At 44.1% G+C, this 22500-nt stretch overlaps 1 protein-coding gene and 1 non-coding gene across 2 annotated transcripts in view; one reads left to right on the top strand and one right to left on the bottom strand.

Moving 5' to 3' along the window:
* trnar-acg overlaps positions 1-13 on the top strand; it is a 73-nt gene extending 60 nt beyond the window's left edge. The window contains exon 1 of the tRNA in view: positions 1-13. This exon is cut by the window's left edge and continues 60 nt beyond it. This is a non-coding gene — a tRNA (tRNA-Arg).
* A 17260-nt stretch (positions 14-17273) lies between these two features.
* On the bottom strand, positions 17274-20868 carry LOC122133216 (aquaporin-12-like). Its single transcript, XM_042708891.1, has 3 exons — positions 20122-20868; positions 18702-18818; positions 17274-18017 (listed from the first exon to the last, which is right to left on the bottom strand). The coding sequence occupies exons 1-3, from the start codon at positions 20714-20716 to the stop codon at positions 17887-17889; spliced, it is 843 nt and encodes a 280-aa protein (XP_042564825.1). The 5' UTR covers positions 20717-20868; the 3' UTR covers positions 17274-17886.
* Positions 20869-22500: the final 1632 nt, after the last annotated feature.

Raw genomic sequence — 22500 nt, 5'->3', positions numbered from 1 at the left:
CCTGGCTAGCTCGGCGGCACGTTTTGACCATACGCTGTGAAGATCTGTACGCTCTGCTTTGGCACTGTGGCCCTCGGTCCTCTCCCTGGGCAGGGAATTACATTTGCCGCCGACATCGGTGGGCCTTGATGTCGTCTCTCGTCACGGCATAGTAAGTCCTGGAGAGCCGTCGTGCTACTGGTGGTCCACCATAAATCCCCATGCGAATTAGCTTTTTCCCAAGCAACTTTGCTTTTGTCTCCTTATAACAAATTCTATTTGCATCAAACAGAAACTCGTCACATTTCGTTGTTTCATAAAATCGGGAGATCTGTATTAACGCATTTAGGCAGAGAATACATACAATGAAACATGTATACACAACAATACATGCGTGGGTATTAACCTTATAAAGAAAATATTATCGTGTTGTTAAGATAAAGTTCTCGGAAACCAGTATTTTCAAGTGCCAGCGTTCCGACAGGCCGCAAGTGTCGGCCTGCTTCCGCGATAATGTACCTGCCCATTTCAGGAACAATCCCGTGTGTAACAGTAATCCAAAACGTTATCCACCAAAACGAACCCAATCCTCTTCTAACTCAAAAATCGCAAGGCATTACCATGCGTAAAACAGGAACAAAAAAGAAATATCGCCCTTCTCACCGCTTCCTGTGCTGGAAGGAATCTTCTGTATTCCGGTAATCCTCAATGCTTTTAGAACGGACTTGAGAATAACCTCAGTGGAAAATGTAAACAATAAACATAAATAAGAAACCAAACTACTTTGAAACAAAAATAGGCCTTTGGCTGTCTAAGTTGTCTCAGGTAATTCATAAACCTTAGCTTGCCGCCACTACTCCCTTCAAACACATTCCCACCACCCCCTTTTGAGCGTTCACCTGCCTTCAGTCAACCCAGGAGCGTCTCTAGTTAAAGGGCTAGCCTCCTAATTTGAAGGCCTAGGTGGTTGCTACTCATCCCATTATTCTAGTCAGATGGGGTCATGTGCTTATATATATATATAGCTAGACTGGATTTATGTCCAGCATACATATAAAAAGGTACCGGAGAGCCTTTAACTGACTTCTCAGTACCTATATCAAAACACCTAGTTTATGTGAACATCACATAGTCCCCCCCCCCCCCAGTCTATGCCTAGCGGGAGCTGAAATATGGCTTGAGATTCACAACATTCACTGTGTCTTCCCTCTTAGATTGGTCTTCCCATTTGATTTTATAATTAATGGGTCCTAACCTTTTCATCACTACAGCTGGACCAGACCATTTTGGCGCAAGCTTTGATGAAAATTTTGCTGCTGCATTTGAGAGATGATGAGCTTTTACCCAGACCAGGTCTCAATCAGAGAATTGCGCATTTCACCTGTGGATATTGTAATACCTGGCTTGTCTGGCTTTGGCCGCATTCACTCTCCTACTGACCTCTTCTGCTAGCTTCTGCTGTCTTTCCATCACATAGTAGGCTGGCTGTTCTGGAGATGGCATAGGGGATTTGTTAATGAGCCTTTCCAGTGGTCCTTTCAGGCTCCTTCCAATCGCCAGTTGAGCTGGTGTTGTCCCGGTGGTGTCATGCACGGCCGTGTTTATTGCAAACCTAAACTCAGGCAACCAGCGATCCCACTCCCGGTGATTACTGCCAACATACGAGGCCATCATTGTCTTAAGGGTTCTATTGACCCGCTCTGTTAAATTTGTCTGTGGGTGGTAGCTAGTGGTCAGTTTCTGAGTGACACCCCAATTCTTACACAGATCTGCCAGCAGATTACTGGTAAACTGGGGTCCTCTGTCTGACAGTAAGTATTTCGGTACACCCCATCGCAGAAACACATCATCTTTGATGATCCGGCAAAGCTTGGTAGATGTACTGTCTCTCAAAGGAAACAATTCCACCCACTTAGTATAGTAATCCACTATTACCAATAAGAAGGTGTTCCGTTGCTTGGTCATTGGCAAGGGTCCCATGTAGTCAATCCCCAGCATGTAGTTCGGCTCTTCTACGACTGTTGTTTGAAGGAGACCTGCTGGCTTTTGGTTGGATGGTTTATATAGCTGACAGGTTTGGCAATTCTTGATATAGGACCATACATCTTTTCGGATTGACGGCCACCAAGCAACATCCATGATTTTCAGCAACGTCTTCATACGGCCCAAATGCCCTCCTAATGGATTATCATGGTAATATCCCAGGAAGTCATTTACCATAGCCTTAGGCACAACTAATTGGTATCTGGCTCCACCCTCTGTACTAGGGAGTCTCCGATACAGCACACCCTGGTGTTCTTCAAAACCAATACGATCACATCTGTCATCGGAGTCAGTCACTAGCCTGAGGCTTGTGAGGTCATCATCCTTGGCTTGTGCTTGGGAAATCTCCCCCATCGAACTTGGGATGTCAGCCCAGATCCTAGCCTTGGTGACAGACACGCAGGGTGCCATTAAGCCTGATGGAGGGGTAATAGCCCGGGATAAGGCATCTGGGACCATGTTCAAACATCCCTTCCTGTAGAAGACGGTGAAATTGAACTGTTGTAAATGTAAGGTCCATCTTGTGAGTCGAGAACTGGTTTTCGGACAATTGAAGGCCCAGGAGAGGGCAGCATGGTCAGTATAGACCTCAAACTTAACTCCCTCCAAGTAATGCCTCCACTTCTCAACAGCCCAGACAACAGCAAGACACTCCTTTTCAGAGGTGGAGTAGTTGCATTCTGCCCCTCAAATACCTCTAGAGGCATATGCGATCACCTTTTCTCCCTCTGGTCTTCTCTGTGTCAGGACCACTCCCAAGCCTAAATCACTGGCATCCGTATGCACCTGGAAGGTTAGACTGTGGTCTGGCTGAGCTAGTACAGGAGGGTTCCTCAAAGTGTTCTTCAGTTGCTCCACGGCTGTTTCACATTCAGGCGTCCATTTCCATTCCACCCCTTTCCTTTTCAACTGGTTTAATGGTGCTGCCATGTTTGCAAAGTTTGGAATAAACTTATGATACCATCCTGCAAGGCCAAGGAATCTCTGTAAGGACTTCAGGTTAGTCGGTGTAGGGTAATCCGTCACAGCCGATGTCTTTGCTGGATCAATCTCCACTCCTCTTGAAGAGATCACATGGCCTAAGAAGGTAATCTGGTCTTGAAAGAAATGACACTTGGCCATGTTCAAGGAGAGGTTGGCAGCATGGAGCCTCGCAAAGACTGCCTCAAGGTCCCTCAGGTGTTGTTCATGACTTGGAGAGAATATAATTATGTCATCAATGTACACAAAACTATTTGAACCTCTCAAGTTGCCTAACACACGCTCCATCAGACGCTGGAAAGTGGCACCAGCATTCCGCAAACCGAATGGCATGGATCGAAACTGGAATAGCCCAAAAGGGGTGACGACAGCAGTTTTAGCCTTGTCTTCTTCTGCCATTGCCACTTGCCAGTATCCTGATTGAAGATCCAGTGTGCTAAAGCAGGTGGCGCCATGCAAGGATTCAATGATCTCGTGAATCAGTGGCATTGGGTAGGCATCTTGCACAGTCTTGGCATTCAGACGCCGATAATCAACACAGAACCTATATTCCCCTGTTGGTTTAGCCACTAGAACTATAGGTGATGCCCAAGCTGATGAGGATGGTTCAATGATGTTGTCCTTTAACATTTTATTAATATGCTCTTGAATTATAGTCTTCTTAAAAGGAGAAACCCTGTAAACCTGACTCTGCACCGGCATTTGGTCTGTGGTAGGGATCCGGTGCTCTTCCAGGGTAGTTCTTCCCAGCTGGCTTGAACACACCGTTGCCCACTTCCTGACTAGAGGAAGCATCTCAGCTGGTAGATCCCTCTGGTCAGGCTCATGGGAAGATCTCTGAGACTCGGGTATTATAGGCTTTTGGTGTGACACAGCCATGTATAATCCAATATGGGCCTTTTTCCAGGTGAGGGTTTCTTTATTGTGGGGTAGGAAGGGATAGTATTGATACCTGTTGTGAGCCGCGTCCCGCACTCCATACTCATTTTCTCCCAGATGAATGCGGGTGTGGGTTTTAGTAAGGAAGTCTAGCCCCAAGATCAAAGCAAAAGCTAGGTGCTTATCATCCATGACATAGGTCTCCAGCGACCAGCAAGTATCATGCCAGACATACGTGAATTTAGCTTTCCCCAGTGGAGCATGCATCTGTCCATCTGCAAGCACAAAGGACTGATTAGAACATGGCTCAAGCATTTCTCTTTCCCGCACAATCTGCTTCCAGAGATGGTGAGTCATTAACGAGTACGTGCAGCCAGTGTCAAAAATTGCTTCACCCTTTAAGCCCCGCACCTCAATGGGAACTACCAGTACTGTAAGGTCTTCCCCTTTATTCATCTTGTGCCTAGCTTTATTGTCCACCACTGACACCTGTAGGCTGACCTTGGGTGTAGGACCTTTTCTCTGCGTCCATTCTGAGGATGGCTGCTCCTGCACCTTCTTCCAGTAGCCTTTGGTTGCTGCCCAGTCTTTTTCCACCATAGATCCAACTTTAACCAATTGGTCTACTGTGGTCACTGTACCTCTCAGACTAGTGGCTAGCTTCGGATTGCAATTGTTGAGTATCCTTCTGACCAAATCACTCTCATCAATGGTTGGCTTCCACTTCAGACATAATGCTCGATAGTCATAGGCAAAATCTCTTAAACATTGTTCTGGGTCTTGGACCATGGTTCTGAGTTTCTCTTCTATCTCAGTTTGATAATCCCCAGAGAAATGCCCCTAGAAAGGCTTTCCTAAATTCCGTCCAGTTTGAGATTTTCTTTCTTTCAGCCATCCACCAACTATGTGCGGGCCCCTCTAAGACTGTGCCTAGTGTGCCTGTCAGTTCACCATCGGTCATGGGTCTTAATGTCAAAAAGTTCTCACACTTCTCAATAAAGTTTAACACATCAGATGTGTCCCTTGAATCTTTAAATCTGGGGAAATCAACTTTAACAGGAAGTCTCCTTGCTACATTTGAGAGAGATGACTGATCAAAAGCTCAATGAGTTTGAGGAGTGCTATGCCGAATGGAGCAGCTTTTCATCTTGTTGAGCTGTGCTTCCCACTTCTTGTCTCGTCGGAGGAAACAGTTCACAATTGCTTTATCAAGCGCAACCATTGACTCTTGCATATTGCTTTCCATCTCGAGCAACCTGGTGTCTATATAGTGCCTGAAACCTTCTTCTCTTGTTAGAGCACCCTCTATTGATTCTCCAAGGATCTAATCTTTTCCCCAGTTTCAGTCACGTTAGCTTGCAATCCTTCCAACATTGTATGATACATCTTCTCTGCAACCACTCCTTCCTCATCATCACTTTCCTCTTTGTCATCATCCACATAGAGCTCACTAATCAAGGAGGCCACCTCGGCTACAGGATCTCTAAAAGTAATAAAATCTCCTTGGGCAGGGATAGGAGGGTTATACCCTTCACGGGTCTCTGCTTCCTCCTGACTTCCTCCTGGCTTAAGACTAAGGGCACTCAACTATGTGGACTGTGATTTTTACTGGCAGCTGAGGAGCTCAAAGCCTGTGGTTGGCCGTGATCGTATAGAGGTTAGTACTCTGCGTTGTGGCCGCAGCAACCCCGGTTCGAATCCGGGTCATGGCATCTTTTGCACACGGCTGGATCGTTGGCTTTAAGCCCGTGAAACTGCTTTGGCCGTGTGTCGGGAAACACGCTGACTGTGTGCCTGTGCCACCTGTGCTTCTCTGCAGGGCCAGTGGCGCAACTGTGTCCCTCTTCAGCAGCTTTTCCTTGCTTTTGTCTCCTCCCATATGGTTTAGCGGTTAGGATTCCTGTTTTTCCCACCCTTCAGCATCTCGTTTGCGGAGCGGATACTGCAGCCGAGGAGTCATCAAAGGAGCCGGTGTCAATACCAGGTCACAGAGCACACACTGAGAGAGGATTTTTACTGGCAGCTGAGGAGCTCAAAGCCTGTGGTTGGCCGTGATCGTATAGAGGTTAGTACTCTGCGTTGTGGCAGCATTTTTTCCCTCTTCCAAAAATTAAAAACGTCCAAAAGACTACATAAACATAAACAGAACGTAAAAATTGTTTTTTATTCCTTAAAAATAATACATAGGCTACCCATGAGTCTTCACGCGATCATTTAATAATAATGGCAACATATGCACTTTTAGCTACATTTAGCTATCTGGTGCCAAAAGACGTTACCTGCCATAACCATACAATTTGAAATAATTGATCGTTTTGTAATTTCTCGGAACAAAAGCTCCTCGTCAGACACCACTGATGGCGGTTCAGATGATCTACCTTCAGAGGATGCCAACACCCCTTCCATGAACAGCCAAACGCGCAAACGGGAGAAGACACGTAAATATTCAGAGAATTATCTTAAGTTTGCCTTCACCTACAAAGAGACCGATGGTGAAGAATTAGCAGTGTGCGTGGTTTGCTCTTCCGTGCTATCAAACAAAACTATGAAACCATCAAAGCTGCAACGACACTCAAAGACAACCCATGCTCACTTGAAAGAAAAAAAAACATTTAATATTTCCCGTTTAAAATCTTTTGAGGGCCAGCCGATCTTGATGAGACAATCAGCCAAAGTGTGCGAGCTAGCTTTAAAAGCCTCTTATCAAGTTGCATTACGTGTCGCTCAGACCAAACAGCCATACATAATTGTGGAAAGTTTAATATTGCCAACAGCTAGTGATATGTGCAAAACAATGTTTGGGAAGGATGAGTATGTAAAAAAACTGAAAAGCATCCCAATGCCCGCCCTATTGATGAATTGGCAGCTGATGTGAGGGCACTACTAGTCGCAAAACTCCCGAAGGCAGATTATTTTGCACAACAATTAGATGAATCCAGCGATGTCAAACGACGCTCAGCTTTTAGCTTTTTTGTGATTTGTCAACCAAAATGAGATGCAGGAGGAATTTCTATTCTGTAAGCAGCTGCCTGGAGGTAAAAAACGTTCAGAGATTTTCAAAGTGATCGACAATTCTTTCCGTGAACATGGTATACCCTGGCCAAAATGTGTCACGATGTGCACAGGCGGTGCAAGAGCCATGTATGACGCACTGCATGCTTCATAGGGAGAATGTTGTTGCCAAAGACATGAATGATGAATTCTCAAACGTCAGATCTCTCACTAGGTATGAGATATTTCATCCATACTTAAGCTTCTCAAGCTACTCAATTCTTTGTCCCTCCCTAATTGAATACAGAGTGATGGGTAACTGTAAGGGAGACAAAATTTCAATAATAAACAGAATAAATTGAAACGAGTTGTGTGTCACAGATGATTTGTAATTCTGTTCAAACATGTGTAGGGGAGTGTGTGTGTGTGACTGACACTTAGTTCCAAATAAATTATATGAATATCAGGCCCAAATTTGGGGCGGCGGGGGTGGGGGTCCCTGCTCAGTGTTTCTCTCAGCCAAGGGGTCCTTGGGCTGAAAAAGGTTGAAGACCCCTGCTATACGGCATAAAACAAAACAGTCGTTCGTAAAACCAAAGCAAATTTCAAGGGTGAAGAGTGAAGTTCGACCAGTCTGGAGTCAGTAACAGTAGCCTAAGTAACAGTAGTTAATCTTGCCGCTCGGCGAAACTAGGAGGATTTGCACCGGGGCCGTGTGGTTTCCAAGTTCCTAGAGTAAGAGTTGTTATTGTGAGGTTCACTTTTCCTGTTTTTTCCGATACCGGTGCTAAAACGATACTTTTAAAACGATACCGGTGCCTAACCAGTGCCTGAACCGATACTTTAAAAAAAAGCACAAAACGATGATTAACTAAAGAAAGGCTTTTTTATTGCCAAGGCAAAACATTTTCTTCAAATTGAACAATATATTAACTGTTTAAAGTATACTTTAAATATAAATACATACAGAACACTTGGCTTCAAACTACAGCTTCAAACTTTTTAACTTCAAACTATGAACAATATATTAACTGTTAACAGTTTACAGTCTACCTAAATAAATATAAATAAATACAAAACACACACACACACACTCTGTACACACACTTCAGCTTCAAACTTCAGCAATTCTTTTGCAGAAATATGAGCATATTTGCCTTCGGAGTCAAAAATGTATTATTTTGTTTGCATTTATTTCATGAAATTTCACCATTTTCTGATTTGTTTATACCTATCTTTTCTATCTTGTTTATACTTAATCTTGTTATTCGAACCCACTGGGTACGTGAACTTGTACTGCCCCTTTAAGAGACTGCTCCTTTAAGAGACTAGGTTTAGTTTTGCTGGCATCTCCGTTTAGTCTTCAGTCTGCGGTTGCTGATCTGTCTTTGACTCTTGCCTTCTCTCCCCTTTTTACACGCAATTGTTTGGTTGCATTAGCTGCACGTCGCGTTGTTTGAATCTTTTTGTGCGAAATACAGCCACACTTTTGACCGTTTACTTTTCGGCATTTTCTCTGTTAAATTGATGGCTAGCTCTGTTTGTGCTTGCTTTGTGAAATGCTGCCTGCTCTTCGCTGTCATAACTGTTGCTATGTAATCACCAATGAGCGTGAGCGACACAGGCCAAAGTTTTCATTGGGAGATGGGGCAGCTTTAAATGTTCCCCACGAAATCTGCCTAGCAACCCAAAAAATTATTCATACAGATCGTACTCAGACAGATCTACGCCACTAACGTTACTGCTCGTTAGCTATCGCTAGTTTTGTACTGTTTTGGAACCAGCCTCCGTGTTTCATGTTGCAGCTTGAAATAATCCCTGTTTATAAAACAATGGGCCTCATTTATAAAACGTACTTACGCACAGATTTGATCATAGAGTGTTCGTGCGATCAAATCCACGTCTAAGTACAGATTTATAAAAACCGTCTTAGACGTAGAAAAGGACGTATCTCTACATCTGGTTCTAGTTCGTGTAAGTACATTTCCTTGTGGCAATACTGGAGTACTGCAGGAATTCGGAACTCTCCGAGCGCCGACACGCAGTTTCATCATCATCATCGTCACCACCACCGTCACCATTAGGGCTAATGGTAAAAGGCCAAATGAATGTTTCGCTCAATAAAATCAATTAAACAATTTGAATAATTCATACATGAATGAAATTCAGGTATTTATTTTATATCCACACGTGTAAAACATTTTGCTCAATTTATAGCCTATAAAAAGCCTGATAGTGACTTAGTTTTCAGTAGGAGATATGGCTGCATTGCCGTTTGTTAGAGGATATTATCCCTCTATGTCCGGAATGTATTACATGTCCATACAGTGCCCAGCAACAGCGGAATGTGAAAGAGGATTTTCTGCGTAAAACAGGGTTCCCAATGGCTTCTCACCCCGATTGCGCACACTCAGACAGCCTAGGAAGCCCACTTCAATACAGCACATGCCCGTGCGTGGTCGGTAGTGGAGCGCAGCATAGGCATGCTGAGGGGAAGGTGGCGATGTTTGGATGCATCGGGAGGGAGACTGTTATATGACCCCGAAAAGGTTTGCCAGATCATCCTAGCCTGTTGTGTGCTACACAACATCTGTCTAAGCCATGGCATAGAGCTAGAAGACGAAATGCGCATGGACCAAGATGACCACCCTCCCATCCCAGCTGGCTGGAACACGCACATCACTGCGCTGAGAAGACGGGAGCTGATTCACCAACTATACCAACAGTATAAGAATAAATGCACACATGTTCATTTTCTTCAGAATGTTTTATTTAGGCACGTTTGTTCAAAGAACCCTCAATAGCAGACAGTTTGGCAACAACCTCACTAACAGACACATTCAAGTCCCTTTGTGAATGAGAAGAGGAAGCTGGTCATGGCCAACGAGGCCCCGATGCGGCTTCTGGTGCTGCTCGTGCCGCAGGTGCGGCCTCTGGTGCTTCGGAGACGTGTCTTCTACCATGCCACATACTTTGCTTTTGCCATTACGCGACCCGACAGGCTTTCAAACAATGTTTTGGCCTGCATCTGCTCTTCCATCAGCAGAACGTCGATTTCAGCCTCACTATAACTCTTCGTTTTAAATTCTTTCTTGCTTGCCATTGTCACAGAGAGTTTGTGCATTGAGGATGCGCTCAGTTTGTGCATTGAGAATATGCTAATTAGATTAAGTAGGGGGGTTTTGAGGGCGGAGATTCAGCTGCGCACAATTCCACGATCATTTGTGATTTATAAACGCAGGATTGGCGTACACGTGTTTTTTGGGGCGTACGTTCGTTTTCTGTGAATAGCACGACCATTTCAGAAAACGTCTGGGATCAAATGTAGGATGGTTTCTATGCAACATTTTATAAATGAGGCCCAACATTTTACGTACATTTTGTTCATTTAGCTGCATGATTTGTTGCTGTTATTTATTTTAATCGGCTCAGGCACCGAAAGGAAGCACCGAAATCTGCGTTGCATTTCGGTCCGGGTAGGTACGGGTTGTATAGGAACCGGTGCCATATTGGAACCGGTTCTCTGTACCCAAACCTAGTTAAAACAATAGGACATTGGTATAGGGGTTAAAACAATGGGACATTGATATAGGGGTTAAAATGATAAAAAGAGTTTTGCCACTTCACTACTGCCCTCTGTAAACAGGAAGCAAGGGTGAGTGCTGCTCAGCAATGGGAAGATATGTGTGGAGATATGTGTAAATGATGTCCAAGACGGTTTACAAATTAGACCTTGTTCAAAATAGCCTGCAGTATCCAATCTTTTTAAAAATGTCATGAAATTTGCTATTACAGTTTTTCTTGATTGCTTACACACATTTAGCGAATCATGGGTCAACTTAATCTAATACCCACACCTTCTTTGCACAGCAAGGGTCTTCTCTGGTGAATGGGTTAACTATTTCTCATTGCTTTCACACAAATTTCAAAGTTTTAGATAGATAGATATATAGATAAATACTTTATTAATCCCGTGGGGAAATTCTGGTGTCTTGCAGTTCTCTCATATTTACAATAATTACAAACAATATATACAGACAATACAGTACAAACAAACAATACAATACAGTTATGTACAGTGTAGGATGTAGAATGTATAGTGTAAAACAGTGTAGTCATATAGTTATAGTTTTAGTTATAGTTTTATGGCAGCTGGGACAAAGGACCTCCTGTGTCGCTCAGTCCGTGAACGTAGCGTGTTGAGCCGCCTGCTACGGAGGCTGCTGGACTGTCCTGCCAGGATATGGTGGAGGGAATGGTTAACATTGCCCATGATGGCCAAGAGCTTGCTCCGCATCCGTCTCTCCACCACAGTCCCCAGTGAGTCCAGATTCTGCCCCACCACTGAGCCCGCCTTTCTGACCAGCCTGTCCAGCCGCCCAGTGTCCCTCTTAGACATGTTGCCTCCCCAGCAGACTGCAGCATAGAAGAGCACGCTCACCATAACTGATTGATAGAACATGAGCAGTATCTCCTTGCATACATCAAAGGACCTGAGTTTCCTCAGGAAGAACAACCTGCTCTGTCCCTTTTTGTATAGTGCACCTGCGTTAGCCGACCAGTTCAGCTTGTCGTCCAGATGCACCCCCAGGAAGTTGTAGGTCTGCACCACCGCGATGTCCTTGCCCTGGATGTTAATAGGCTGCAGATGTGGCTTAGACCTACGGTAGTCAATGGCCAACTCCTTGGTCTTGCTGTTGTTCAGAAGAAGGCCATTCCTCTCGCTCTTATCAGATCCCTGTACTCCCCCTCCTGCTCCTCCCTCACACACGCCACTATAGCCGTGTCGTCAGGATATTTCTGGACGTGACAGGACTCAGAATTGTAGATGAAGTCTGACGTGTAGAGGGTGAACAGGAACGAAGCCAGCACAGTCCCCTGCGGAGCCCCAGTGCTGCTCACAACTATATCAGAGGCACAGCTCCCCAGTCTGGCAAACTGCGGCCGTCCTGTCAGGTAGTTTGTAATCCAGGATGTAAAGAACACACTTCAGAGAAAGACACAAAACCTAATTGAATAACCATGTCAACACATTGCAGACACTTAGTAGCAGCCTACTGAAACGGCTCTCTATATTCTAAATATCGTCAGCACCTGTGTGAACTCTCTGTGCAAAACTAATCAAGTAGTTCTCAACCTCGAAAAGAGGTCAATATATTGAAGTTGAGGCCGCCACCAACAACCTCAGCAAGGAGTAGCACGAGGACAAGGAAGAGGCTGTGGCTGTCAGGGGACGTGGCATTCGTGTAAGATGCTCTAATGAAATTAGGGCAACAGTCATTGATCACGTAGTCAATCATGACCTCTCCATGAGAGAGGCTGGCCAAAGGGTTCAGCCAAACCCAGGCCGTCATACTGTGGCATCAATTGTTCGTACGTTCCGCAATGACAATAACACTTTGCTGGCCTTTACAGGCAATTTACTGTACTGTGTTTCACTGTATTTGCACTCTTGGCAACAACCATGTCTATACTTTTGTAAAGTGTGTTGCCACAATACAATGTGGTACTGTAGTTTTTTTTTTTTTCTTTAGTTTGTTTATTGTTTTTCCAAGTACAAATACAAACACACAAGATACTGATATGTGGTATATGTCTAGGGCACAACTGGAAAAAATTATTCGAGAAACAAATTATTATAAGATTATTATAATGAATAATTATACAAATTATTATAAGATTATTATAATTATTATAAGAAGTTATACCACGCATTGCTATATGAAAACAACAGCGCACAGAACACCCCACCCACCCACCCATACATATACTGTGCATGACATATACACCATATAAAGAAAAGAAACAACAATCAAAATAGTGATAATAATAATCAAAACAAAAACAAAACAAAACACACAAAGCCTGCATTCTACAGAGAAATGTAACTACAGTGGTTTGTCTGTAGTCTATTTAATTAAACAGTGTGTACCCAGCTGTAGTCTGCCACAGAGGGAAGGTTCAAATTGTCTATGTAATTAGAAAGACATCCCCATGTTTTATAGAACCTGCGGGTAGAGCCCTTGATGGTGTTTCTTATGTTTTCTATCTTCATAAAAGAAAGAATATCTTTAATCAGGGAACTGAATGAAGGGGCATTTGAAGACTTCCACCTCAGCAAAATTAGACGTCTTGCCACAAGTGTGATAAATGCAACAAAGTCAGCCTTATATGAAGAGAGGGGTACTGTAGGAGGGAGAACACCAAACAAAGCAGTAAAAGGAGAGGGAGAAATTGTCAGTTCCAAGACATCCAATAGGATATCAAAGACCTTGGACCAGTATTCATGTAGATTTGGACAAGACCAGAGTGTATGTGCCAAGGATGCAGGTGATGAGTGACACCGCTCACATGTGGGGTCAACATCTGGGAAAATCTGGCTTAATTTGACCCTTGTCCAATGAATACGGTGGACAATCTTGCACTGAATCAGGCCATGTTTAGCGCATATTGATGAGGAATGCACGCGGTGTATGATTGATTCCCATAGTTCGTCTGAGATCTCATCCCCCAGGTCCTCCTCCCATTGAGTTTTGATTAAGTTGAGGTATACATATTATTATAAATATAAGATATCATTCCTCTAATATTTGGGAGGGGCATAAAGAGAGAGTCAGTAAGGCTGGCAGGTGGTGCGTTAGGAAAATTGGGATACAAGGATCTAGCAAGGCTATGTATCTGTAGGTATCTAAAAAACTGCGGTTTGGGCAGTGAGTATTTCTCAGACAGTTGTTGGAATGATGCAAATAAGCCATCTATATACAAGTCATTAATTGTCCTGATACCCAACATAGACCATACCGACCAGGCTCCGTCAATCAAGGAGGGTGGAAAGACAGGGTTTTGATGGAAATTGATATTGCCATTAATTTATAGACTTACATTGCATTGCAAGCATGTTCTCCTGTGTGTGTGTGTGTGTGTGTGTGTGCCATGTGCATTGATAGTCTTGGCACACCTTTGTTTAAAGCCCCTAGCAGACATCATCCCCCCCTGCCCCAGGTGGAGGAATACACATCTATTGTCCACCATTTTGGGCCTGTGTGTGTTCCTTCATAGGAACATCCCCTCCCACTCACATGCCCCCTTCCCCACATTGACCTGTAACAAACCTATCACCCCCAATGTATCCTCCCATGATTGACTGGTATTTAACTGTAACACTGTGGTGCCTCTTTAGTCTTTGCCTGCCTCTACTCGATGTTGGAATTGACTCCCTGCAGGAGCACCTTGAAATACACCTCCAGAAACCTTTGATTCGCCTCGTGGTCTTTTGTCTAATAGAATGTTGGCCTGAGATTCCCTATCAGTTTGTAGTAAGAGGAGAAAGGGTGGAAAGAGCTTTTAGGTTGAAATGTTTTCTAAACTGGTTCCATATTCTCAATGATGTTTTAACGCATACATTTTTAGTATATGGGGACAGAGGGAATCCGAGGGGAGAGTACATTAAGGCCTTCAAAGATGTGGGTTTACACGACAAGGCTTCCATCTGCAACCAAGTAGGGGGGGGGGACTGAGTATGTCTGAATGCAGCCAGTAATGTAAAGCTCTAATATTGGCTGCCCAATAATAATATTGAAAATTTGGTAATGCCATGCCCCAAAGTTTTTTGGGCCTTTGGAGAAATGATTTGCGAATTCTAGGTGGTTTCCTATTCCAATGAACTCTGTGACCAGACTCTCAATCTTGCGAAAAAATGTTTGTGGAAGGAAAATGGGGATACTCTGAAAAAGGTAGGAGAACTTAGGAAGGGTGTTCATTTTAACAGAATTAATTCTAGCTGGCAGTGATTGGGGCAGTAAAGACCACCGTTCAAAGTCTTTCTGTACATGGGACAGCAGAGTGGCAAACTTAAATTTGTATAAATCATGGAACTTTTCTGTGATCTGTACTCCTAGGTAGGTAAATCTGTGGTTTGCTATCTTAAATGGGAAATAATGGGTAGGGTATGCTCTAGCTGCAGCATTTAGTGGGAACAACTCACTTTTGCTCAAGTTTAATTTGTAGCCTGATATAGAGCCAAATGTTGCAAGAGATTTAAGTGCTGCAGGTATAGATGTGGACAGGTTTGATACATAGAGTAAAAGATCGTCCACGTAAAGCGACACCTTATGTTCTATACCTGATCTAAATACGCCTGTAATTTCCTGATTGGATCTAAGGAAAACAGCCAGTGGTTCAATTGCTATAGCAAATAGAAGAGGGCTCAATGGGCATCCTTGTCGAGTGGAGCGGTGTAAGCAGAAATATTCAGAAAAGTTGTTATTAGTCCTGACTGAGGCCTTTGGAGCAGAGTATAATAGTTGAGCCCATGTGATAAATTTGTGTCCAAGGCCAAATTTCTGCATTGTATAGAAGAGGTATGCCCATTCCACCCGATCAAATGCTTTCTCCGCATCAAGGGAGATCCAGGCTTCAGGGGTATTAGAAGAGGGTTGGTTATAGATTATATTATAAAGACGTCTTAGGTTGTAGAATGAATACCTATTTTTAATAAATCCTGTCTGATCTGGGGATATGATGGTCGGCAGTATAGAGTCTAAGCGAAGTGCTAATAATTTAGAAAGTAACTTTAAATCCACATTCAACAAGCTAATAGGCCGACAAAAGGTACAGTCCAAAGGGTCTTTGTTCTTTTTAAGAATCAAAGATATGGTGGCTTGAGTGAGAGTTGATGGAAGGGTATGCATTGTATATGATTCATTACACATATCGACCAGTAGGGGGGCCAATAGTGGAAAATATTTTCTGTAAAACTCGATCGGGTAGCCATCCGGTCCAGGGCACCGTCCACACTGCATTGAAGCCATATCAGTCCCAAGTTCTTCTACAGACAGAGGCTGATCCAGTCTGCTAGCAGCCTCCTCATCCACCTTTGGGATGTCCAATGAATAAAAAAAAAGATCAAAAGCGGTAGAATCGGGAGGGTGCTCAGACGCATATAACGAGCTGTAGTAGTCCTTAAAGTGATCATTGATTTGTTTTGGATCTGTTGTCATGCCTAGAGGGGTCCTAATTTGAAGAATCTGGTGAGAGGAGGATTCCTGTTTGAGTTGGTGTGCAAGCAGACGGCCTGCCTTATCTCCCTGTTCATAATACTTGTATCTAGATCTAAGTAACAGTTCTTCCTCTTTATGCGTAGAACAAATATTAAAGTTAGCTTGAAGGGCAAGGCGTTCTTTATAGAAATCAGGGGAGGGGTTGGCTGCATATATTGTGTCAAGTTGACCAATTTTCTGCATTAGCCCAGACAATTCTGCCTCCCTTGTCCTCCTTTCAAACGCAGTGTATGAAATAACGCTCCCTCTGAGATATGCTTTCAATGTGTCCCATAGGGTTGATGCAGATATATCAGGAGTTTTATTAATCTCTATAAAGGTGTTGATCTGATTGGCGATGGATTGGACAAAGACATCACTAGATAGCAGGCGAGTGTTGAAGGTTAATCCAGCAATTAAAGTCTCCTCCAAGTATGAGAGAATGTGTTCCGATATCTGTGAGCTTGGAGAAAAAAGTTCTAAAAAAATGATAGTCGTCCCAATTAGGTGCATAAATATTCGTGAGAATGAGGGGGATACTATGAATTTTCCCAGTAACAACAATATATCTCCCATTTGGATCTGCTAGGACATTGGAACAAATGAAGGGGACTGATTTATGTATGAGAATAGCTGTACCCCTGGCCTTGGCCTGAAATGTTGAGTGATATATTTGACCTATCCAGTTCTTTCTCAACCTAGTGTGGTCAACCACTTTTAGATGTGTCTCCTGTGAATAAATGATGTGTGCCTCTAATTTACGAAGATGAATTGTATGTTATGATTGAAATGTTTGGTTTTGATGGGTGTGTGATACGTTTTGAGAAGGTGGTGTCATTCTGCAAACATCATATAGTGTTTTGGTCATTTCGTCTTCTGTTAATGGCTGTGTGTGAGCTGTTTTGAAAAAGTAAACAGTGAATGGAAAAATGTGCCAAAGCAATCGAGAAAAACTATAATGCTTACAACCAAACCCCTTCACATGATGACATCACATTGTCATGACAACTATTCCTCTGTGGTGCTTGGCCCCACATTGATGCTTGTGGCTGTAGATGTGTTGCTGATGAGAATTTTGAATGTATCAAAGCCCTATTTATTTCTAAGACATAGTTTAGGAAATGGCCATAAGGGGAAAAAAAAAAGTTAGATGCTAGGATGACAGTACACCAACAGTTATCTTTGCAATGAAAAGCATTGAGATGTAGCATATGATCCGTTACCAGTCCCTTTAGATCACATCTTATACAACATAAAAGTGTTCTCAAATTTGCAACAGTTCCCCCTTAAAGCATCAAGGTCTTAAGAGATTTCAATAAAATTCAAAGTTCTCTTAACTGATGAAATACATAGAAACTCATCCATCATGTACTTACATTTTTATTAAGTTTAGAATACTTTTGAAGCCATCCTTGAACTGACGAAATACATACAAATGAATGGTAATGAAAAACTAGTCTGAAAAGGGTTACTAAGACTCTAGTTCTAAAAGGACATGCATTTTGTTGAACTAATGCGTTAACTTTAAACTTAAACATATTCTGCTAACACATTGACAGTATGACCCCAAACACAGCTATCATGGCTTGGTGATCCTGGGTTAGGGTTAGGGATAGGGTTAGGGATCCTGGGTTAGGGTTAGGGATCCTGGGTTAGGGATAGGGATAGAGATCCTGGGTTAGGGATAGAGATCCTAAGTTAGGGATAGGGTTAGGGATCCTGGGTTAGGGTTAGGGATCCTGGGTTAGGGATAGGGATAGGGATCCTGGGTTAGGGTTAGGGATCCTGGGTTAGGGATAGGGATCCTGGGTTAGGGTTAGGGATCCTGGGTTAGGGATAGGGATCCTGGGTTAGGGATAGGGATCCTGGGTTAGGGATAGGGATTCTGGGATAGGGTTAGGGATCCTGGGATAGGGTTAGGGATCCTGGGTTAGGGATAGGGATCCTGGGTTAGGGATAGGGATCCTCTCAGCCTCTAGCTGCTCTTCTTTGCTCCTTCCTCTTTCCTCTTTGGGGTGCGGAAGCGGCTCCTCTGAGAGTACAGAAGGTTCTTGCTGAAAAGCCGCGGAATGTGTCCCATGTAGATGAACACAGCCAGTACCACACCTGTGGACCAGAAGAACATGCATGTGTGCATCACTGAATGAATATGCAGGTTTAACATGCATGTGTCCATCACTGAATGGATATGCATGCATGCACACTGTTATACCAGCGTAAAGTGAGTGTTGAAGGCGTGATCAAAGTGTAAAGTGGGTGGTGAAGGCGTGATCAAAGCGTTAAGTGAGTGTTGAAGGCGTGATCAAAGCGTTAAGTGAGTGTTGAAGGTGTGATCAAAGTGTAAAGTGAGTGATCAAAGCGTTAAGTGAGTGTTGAAGGTGTGATCAAAGTGTAAAGTGAGTGTAAAAGGCGTGATCAAAGCGTTAAGTGAGTGTTGAAGGCGTGATCAAAGCGTAAAGTGAGAGTAAAAAGCGTGATCAAAGCGTAAAGTGAGTGGTGAAGGCGTGATCAAAGTGTAAAGTGGGTGGTGAAGGCGTGATCAAAGCGTTAAGTGAGTGTTGAAGGCGTGATCAAAGCGTTAAGTGAGTGTTGAAGGTGTGATCAAAGTGTAAAGTGAGTGATCAAAGCGTTAAGTGAGTGTTGAAGGTGTGATCAAAGTGTAAAGTGAGTGTAAAAGGCGTGATCAAAGCGTTAAGTGAGTGTTGAAGGCGTGATCAAAGCGTAAAGTGAGAGTAAAAAGCGTGATCAAAGCGTAAAGTGAGTGGTGAAGGCGTGGTCCATGGCACTTACCAACAAGGGGCCCCAGCCAGTAGACGATGGCATACTGAAGAAAAGAGAAGCCAGGGCAGTTGAAGGTCACCGCATATGCCAGTGAAGGGTTGGCAAAGCCTGCGGAGGAGGTACTGGCTGAAACAGAGACAGCAAACTGATTTAAAACCTTTTTACTTTACTTACCCATTTACACTGTCATGTCCTGCATTTCACACTCAGATTGTACAAATGGTTTATTCTGGTCTGTTTGTGTGTGTGTGTTAATATGTTCTATTTAATATAATGTATATACTCTAGTCTAAAATAAGCTACAGTTTAATACAGGAACTGTGAGTTGTAATACACACTCATGACCAGAGGAGGGAGCTGTTGGGTTAGGGTTAGGGTAACCCAAGGCTTCTCCACAGGAGCTTGTTGCTGTTATATTTCTTCTTACAACTAAACTCCAGCAGGTCCACTAACCCTAAACAATACTTTTGAAGGTGCACTAACGCTAAACAATACTTTGGCAGGTGCGCTAACCCTAAACAATACTTCAGCAGGTGCACTGTTTAAAATATGTTAGATTTTAGGTCAGACTTACTTGTGAAAACCATTCTAGTAATAAAAAACAGCATGAAAACATGAAAACAGCATATGCTCTATGGATTTATGATTGGAGAAACAACACACAATTGACACAATTGACACAATTGAATGCTCATTGTTTCTTTGGCATATCAATTAATTTCTAAAACTGTGACAGGGTGTGGTGGTATGGGTGGAAGGTGTGTGCATCTGTGTGTGTGAGCATAGTGAGAAGTGTTATCTACGTATGAGAGAAATGTGAGGGTTTGTGTGTATGTGAGATAGGAACATGCATTGAAAGTATTCAAAATAGCCTTTTGATGTTAAGAAGGTGGTTAGTAAATTGAAAATTTATTTTTACCAGGAAAAAATTGTGAATGACCTCTTACGTGTGTGTGTGTGACTGGTCTTACCTGCATATGAGAGGGGCATGAGGCTGTTTGTGTGTGTGTTTGACAGGTCTTACCTGCGTATGAGACGAGCGTGAGGGTGAGTCTTATTTATTATTTATTTATTTAGTCATTTTGCAGACGCTTTTATCCAAAGCGACTTACAAGGATGTATACACATTTTTACATTTACACTGATGGCACACTCCACATCAGGAGCAATTAGGAGTTCAGTGTCTTGCTCAAGGACGCTTCGACAGGGAATTGAACTAACAACCTTCTGATTACTAAACGACTTCTCTACCTCCTGTACCACTGTACCCTGTCTGCCCAAGTCTGTGTGTGTGTGTGTGTTTGCCAGGTCTTACCTGTGTATGAAAGGATGTTGAGTATGTGTTTGTGAGTGTGTGACTGGTCTTACCTGCATATGAGAGGAGTATTAGGGTGAGTGTGTGTGTGTGTGTGTGTGTGACTGGTCTTACCTGCGTATGAGAGGAGCGTCAGGGTGAGAGCGAGCAGTGGGACCTGGAGGAGCGCGGATCGGCGCTGCAGAGCGAGCAGGAGGAGGTGAAAGGTGAGGGAGCAGACGGCCTCAGTGGCGCTGCCCAGCAGGAGGGAGGTGCGGAGCACGGTGGAGCACTCGGAGCCCATGAGGCTCTTGATCATGTGCATGTCGGTCAGCTCCAGGGCCCAGTAGTGCCCGGCCGACAGCCAGGCCAGGTGAGCGCCGGCCAGCTGCAGCAGCAGCCGCAGGAGGGTGGTCCGCAGAGGAGCCTCCTGGAGCAGGAAGTGCAGCAAGTTGACAGAGGGGTTGCTGCTGACAACAGGCCAGCAGGCGGCGTGAGCCAGCAGCGTGAGGAAGAGGACGGTGAACGTGACGTCGGGGCCCACCCCCGCCCATTCCCCCAGCTCCTCCATGCTGCGGACCTCCAGGCGGCACGCAGCCAAGGAGAAGGCCGCCAGCAGCTCGGCTAGCACAGCCAAGCGCCCTCCCCTCCTTCTAAGCAGTAGGCCCAGGAACGCGCTCACACCCAGGACCGACAGGAAGTAGGCCAACATCACGTTCAGGTCCGTCATGGTTACAGCAGATAATAACACACTTCAGGGGAAGGAGAGAGTCCAAGAGAGAGAGAAAGAGGGATAGAGGAGATGTTCGCTGGGTCTGTGGTCAGGGAAAGGAGGAGTGTGGCTCCGCTCCGCGTGTTTGCTCTGGTTTGGGTTAGGGTTAGTGATAACGTGGCTCTGGGTTAGGGATATCGTGGCACTCAGACACACGTTGCTTATCTCATTTTTTCTCTTTTTCCTCTTTTTTTCAGCCAACAGCTTGTGCCAGAAACACACTGCCCTTTTCAAGGACAGGTAAATAAAGTAATTCTGTGTCCAGCGTTGGCGTGTGTGTGTGTCTGTGTGTGTGTGTGTGTGTGTGTGTGTGTGGGGGGGGGGGGGGGGGTATGTGTATGCATGCACATGGGCTTAAGAGTGACTCATTCTTCAATACTTGCATTGAACTCTGGCCACTGTCACTCTGATCACAAAAAACAGTTAAGTCTTATCCTCAGTGTAAATGAACGTGTGTATACAAACACTTCTGTGCTGATGTCATGGACTTCAGGGTAGACACAGACTTCACGCTAATAGAGTTTATTAAGAGTTAATAAAACAGTTCACAGGCAAACGGAGTCAAAAGGTAAACTGAACAGACTGGAGATAGAACTTAACCGTACAAGGAACAAAACACACAACGCTCAGAAGATCTTCAGAATAAACAGAAACAGCCCATGGAAGGAACCAAACTTAGGAACAAAACTCTAGAAAACCAAAAATACCAAAACCTTGGGATACGAAGGAGCAGGAGCCAAAACGGGGAGCAAATAGTCAGGAACTTGAGCTAGATAGGGAGATAAGTCTATACAAGACGAGGCCAGACAACAAGTGAGGGGAGTAAGGAGTTAAAATAGTGTGGTGGAGGGAGTGACAGGTGTTCGTGATTAGAATTCAGGGGACTGGGAATGTGACGGAGGCAGGTGAGTTGAAACAGGAGGGGGTGTGGCAGGAGTAGGGCTCAGTGCCGCCGTGACAGCTGACATGGAGGGAAGATCAAAGGAAACAGATCCTTTCACTTCTCTCAAGACTAACAAATGTTAGTAAGTGCAGTTTCTAAAGATAACAATCCCAAGTAACATGGCAGGTCTGGGGGAACCAGGGAGGGTTTGACATAGAGATCAGTATGTCATGTACATTTGAATCAATGCAAATAATCAACTACTATCATACAGCATATCTATAGATTAGGGAGATTTATATATGTGAGCATAACAGGTGAACATACCTGTAGGGTTAGGGTAACGAGCAGCATGTTTCTTTTTTCCCTCTCACCCTAGACAGCGAGGCCTGTATATAGTGCAATACGCTAAAAACTGAATTATTAAAGAATTAATTCATGCTGACAGCTGCCTCAGTCAGTATCAGTCAAGTATGCAAGCGTAGCTGCTTCTAGGGACCACAGTCAGACCAAAATTCCTGATGCCACCCCAGTGTGCGCTGTGCTCTGAACAGGACAGCAGGGGGAGCTAGAGAGCGGGGTGGCCTCACCCCAGTGACCCACCAGCAGCTTTCCAAGCACTCTGGACACACAACCAAAAAATCACACATAGAGCATTTCCGCTCTCAAATATTTTGGAACGCAGTACCGATGTTAAACGCTTGGTGTCCAAACTACATTATGGCTTCTTTAATGTGTTTTCCCTGCTCATCACAGGCTCATGCAAAGGCAGATTGGCGTCTCATAAACATGTAAGATTTGTGTTCTTGTGTAAAAGTAGCTTAAGAGCCGGAGAGATGATCAGTGTGCTACTTAAGGA

The sequence above is a fragment of the Clupea harengus genome, chromosome 10 (genome assembly GCF_900700415.2).
Source record: "Clupea harengus chromosome 10, Ch_v2.0.2, whole genome shotgun sequence".
NCBI lineage: Eukaryota > Metazoa > Chordata > Actinopteri > Clupeiformes > Clupeidae > Clupea > Clupea harengus.
The sequence above is the reverse complement of the archived record's forward strand: the minus strand, read 5'-3'. Positions and strand labels throughout refer to the sequence as shown.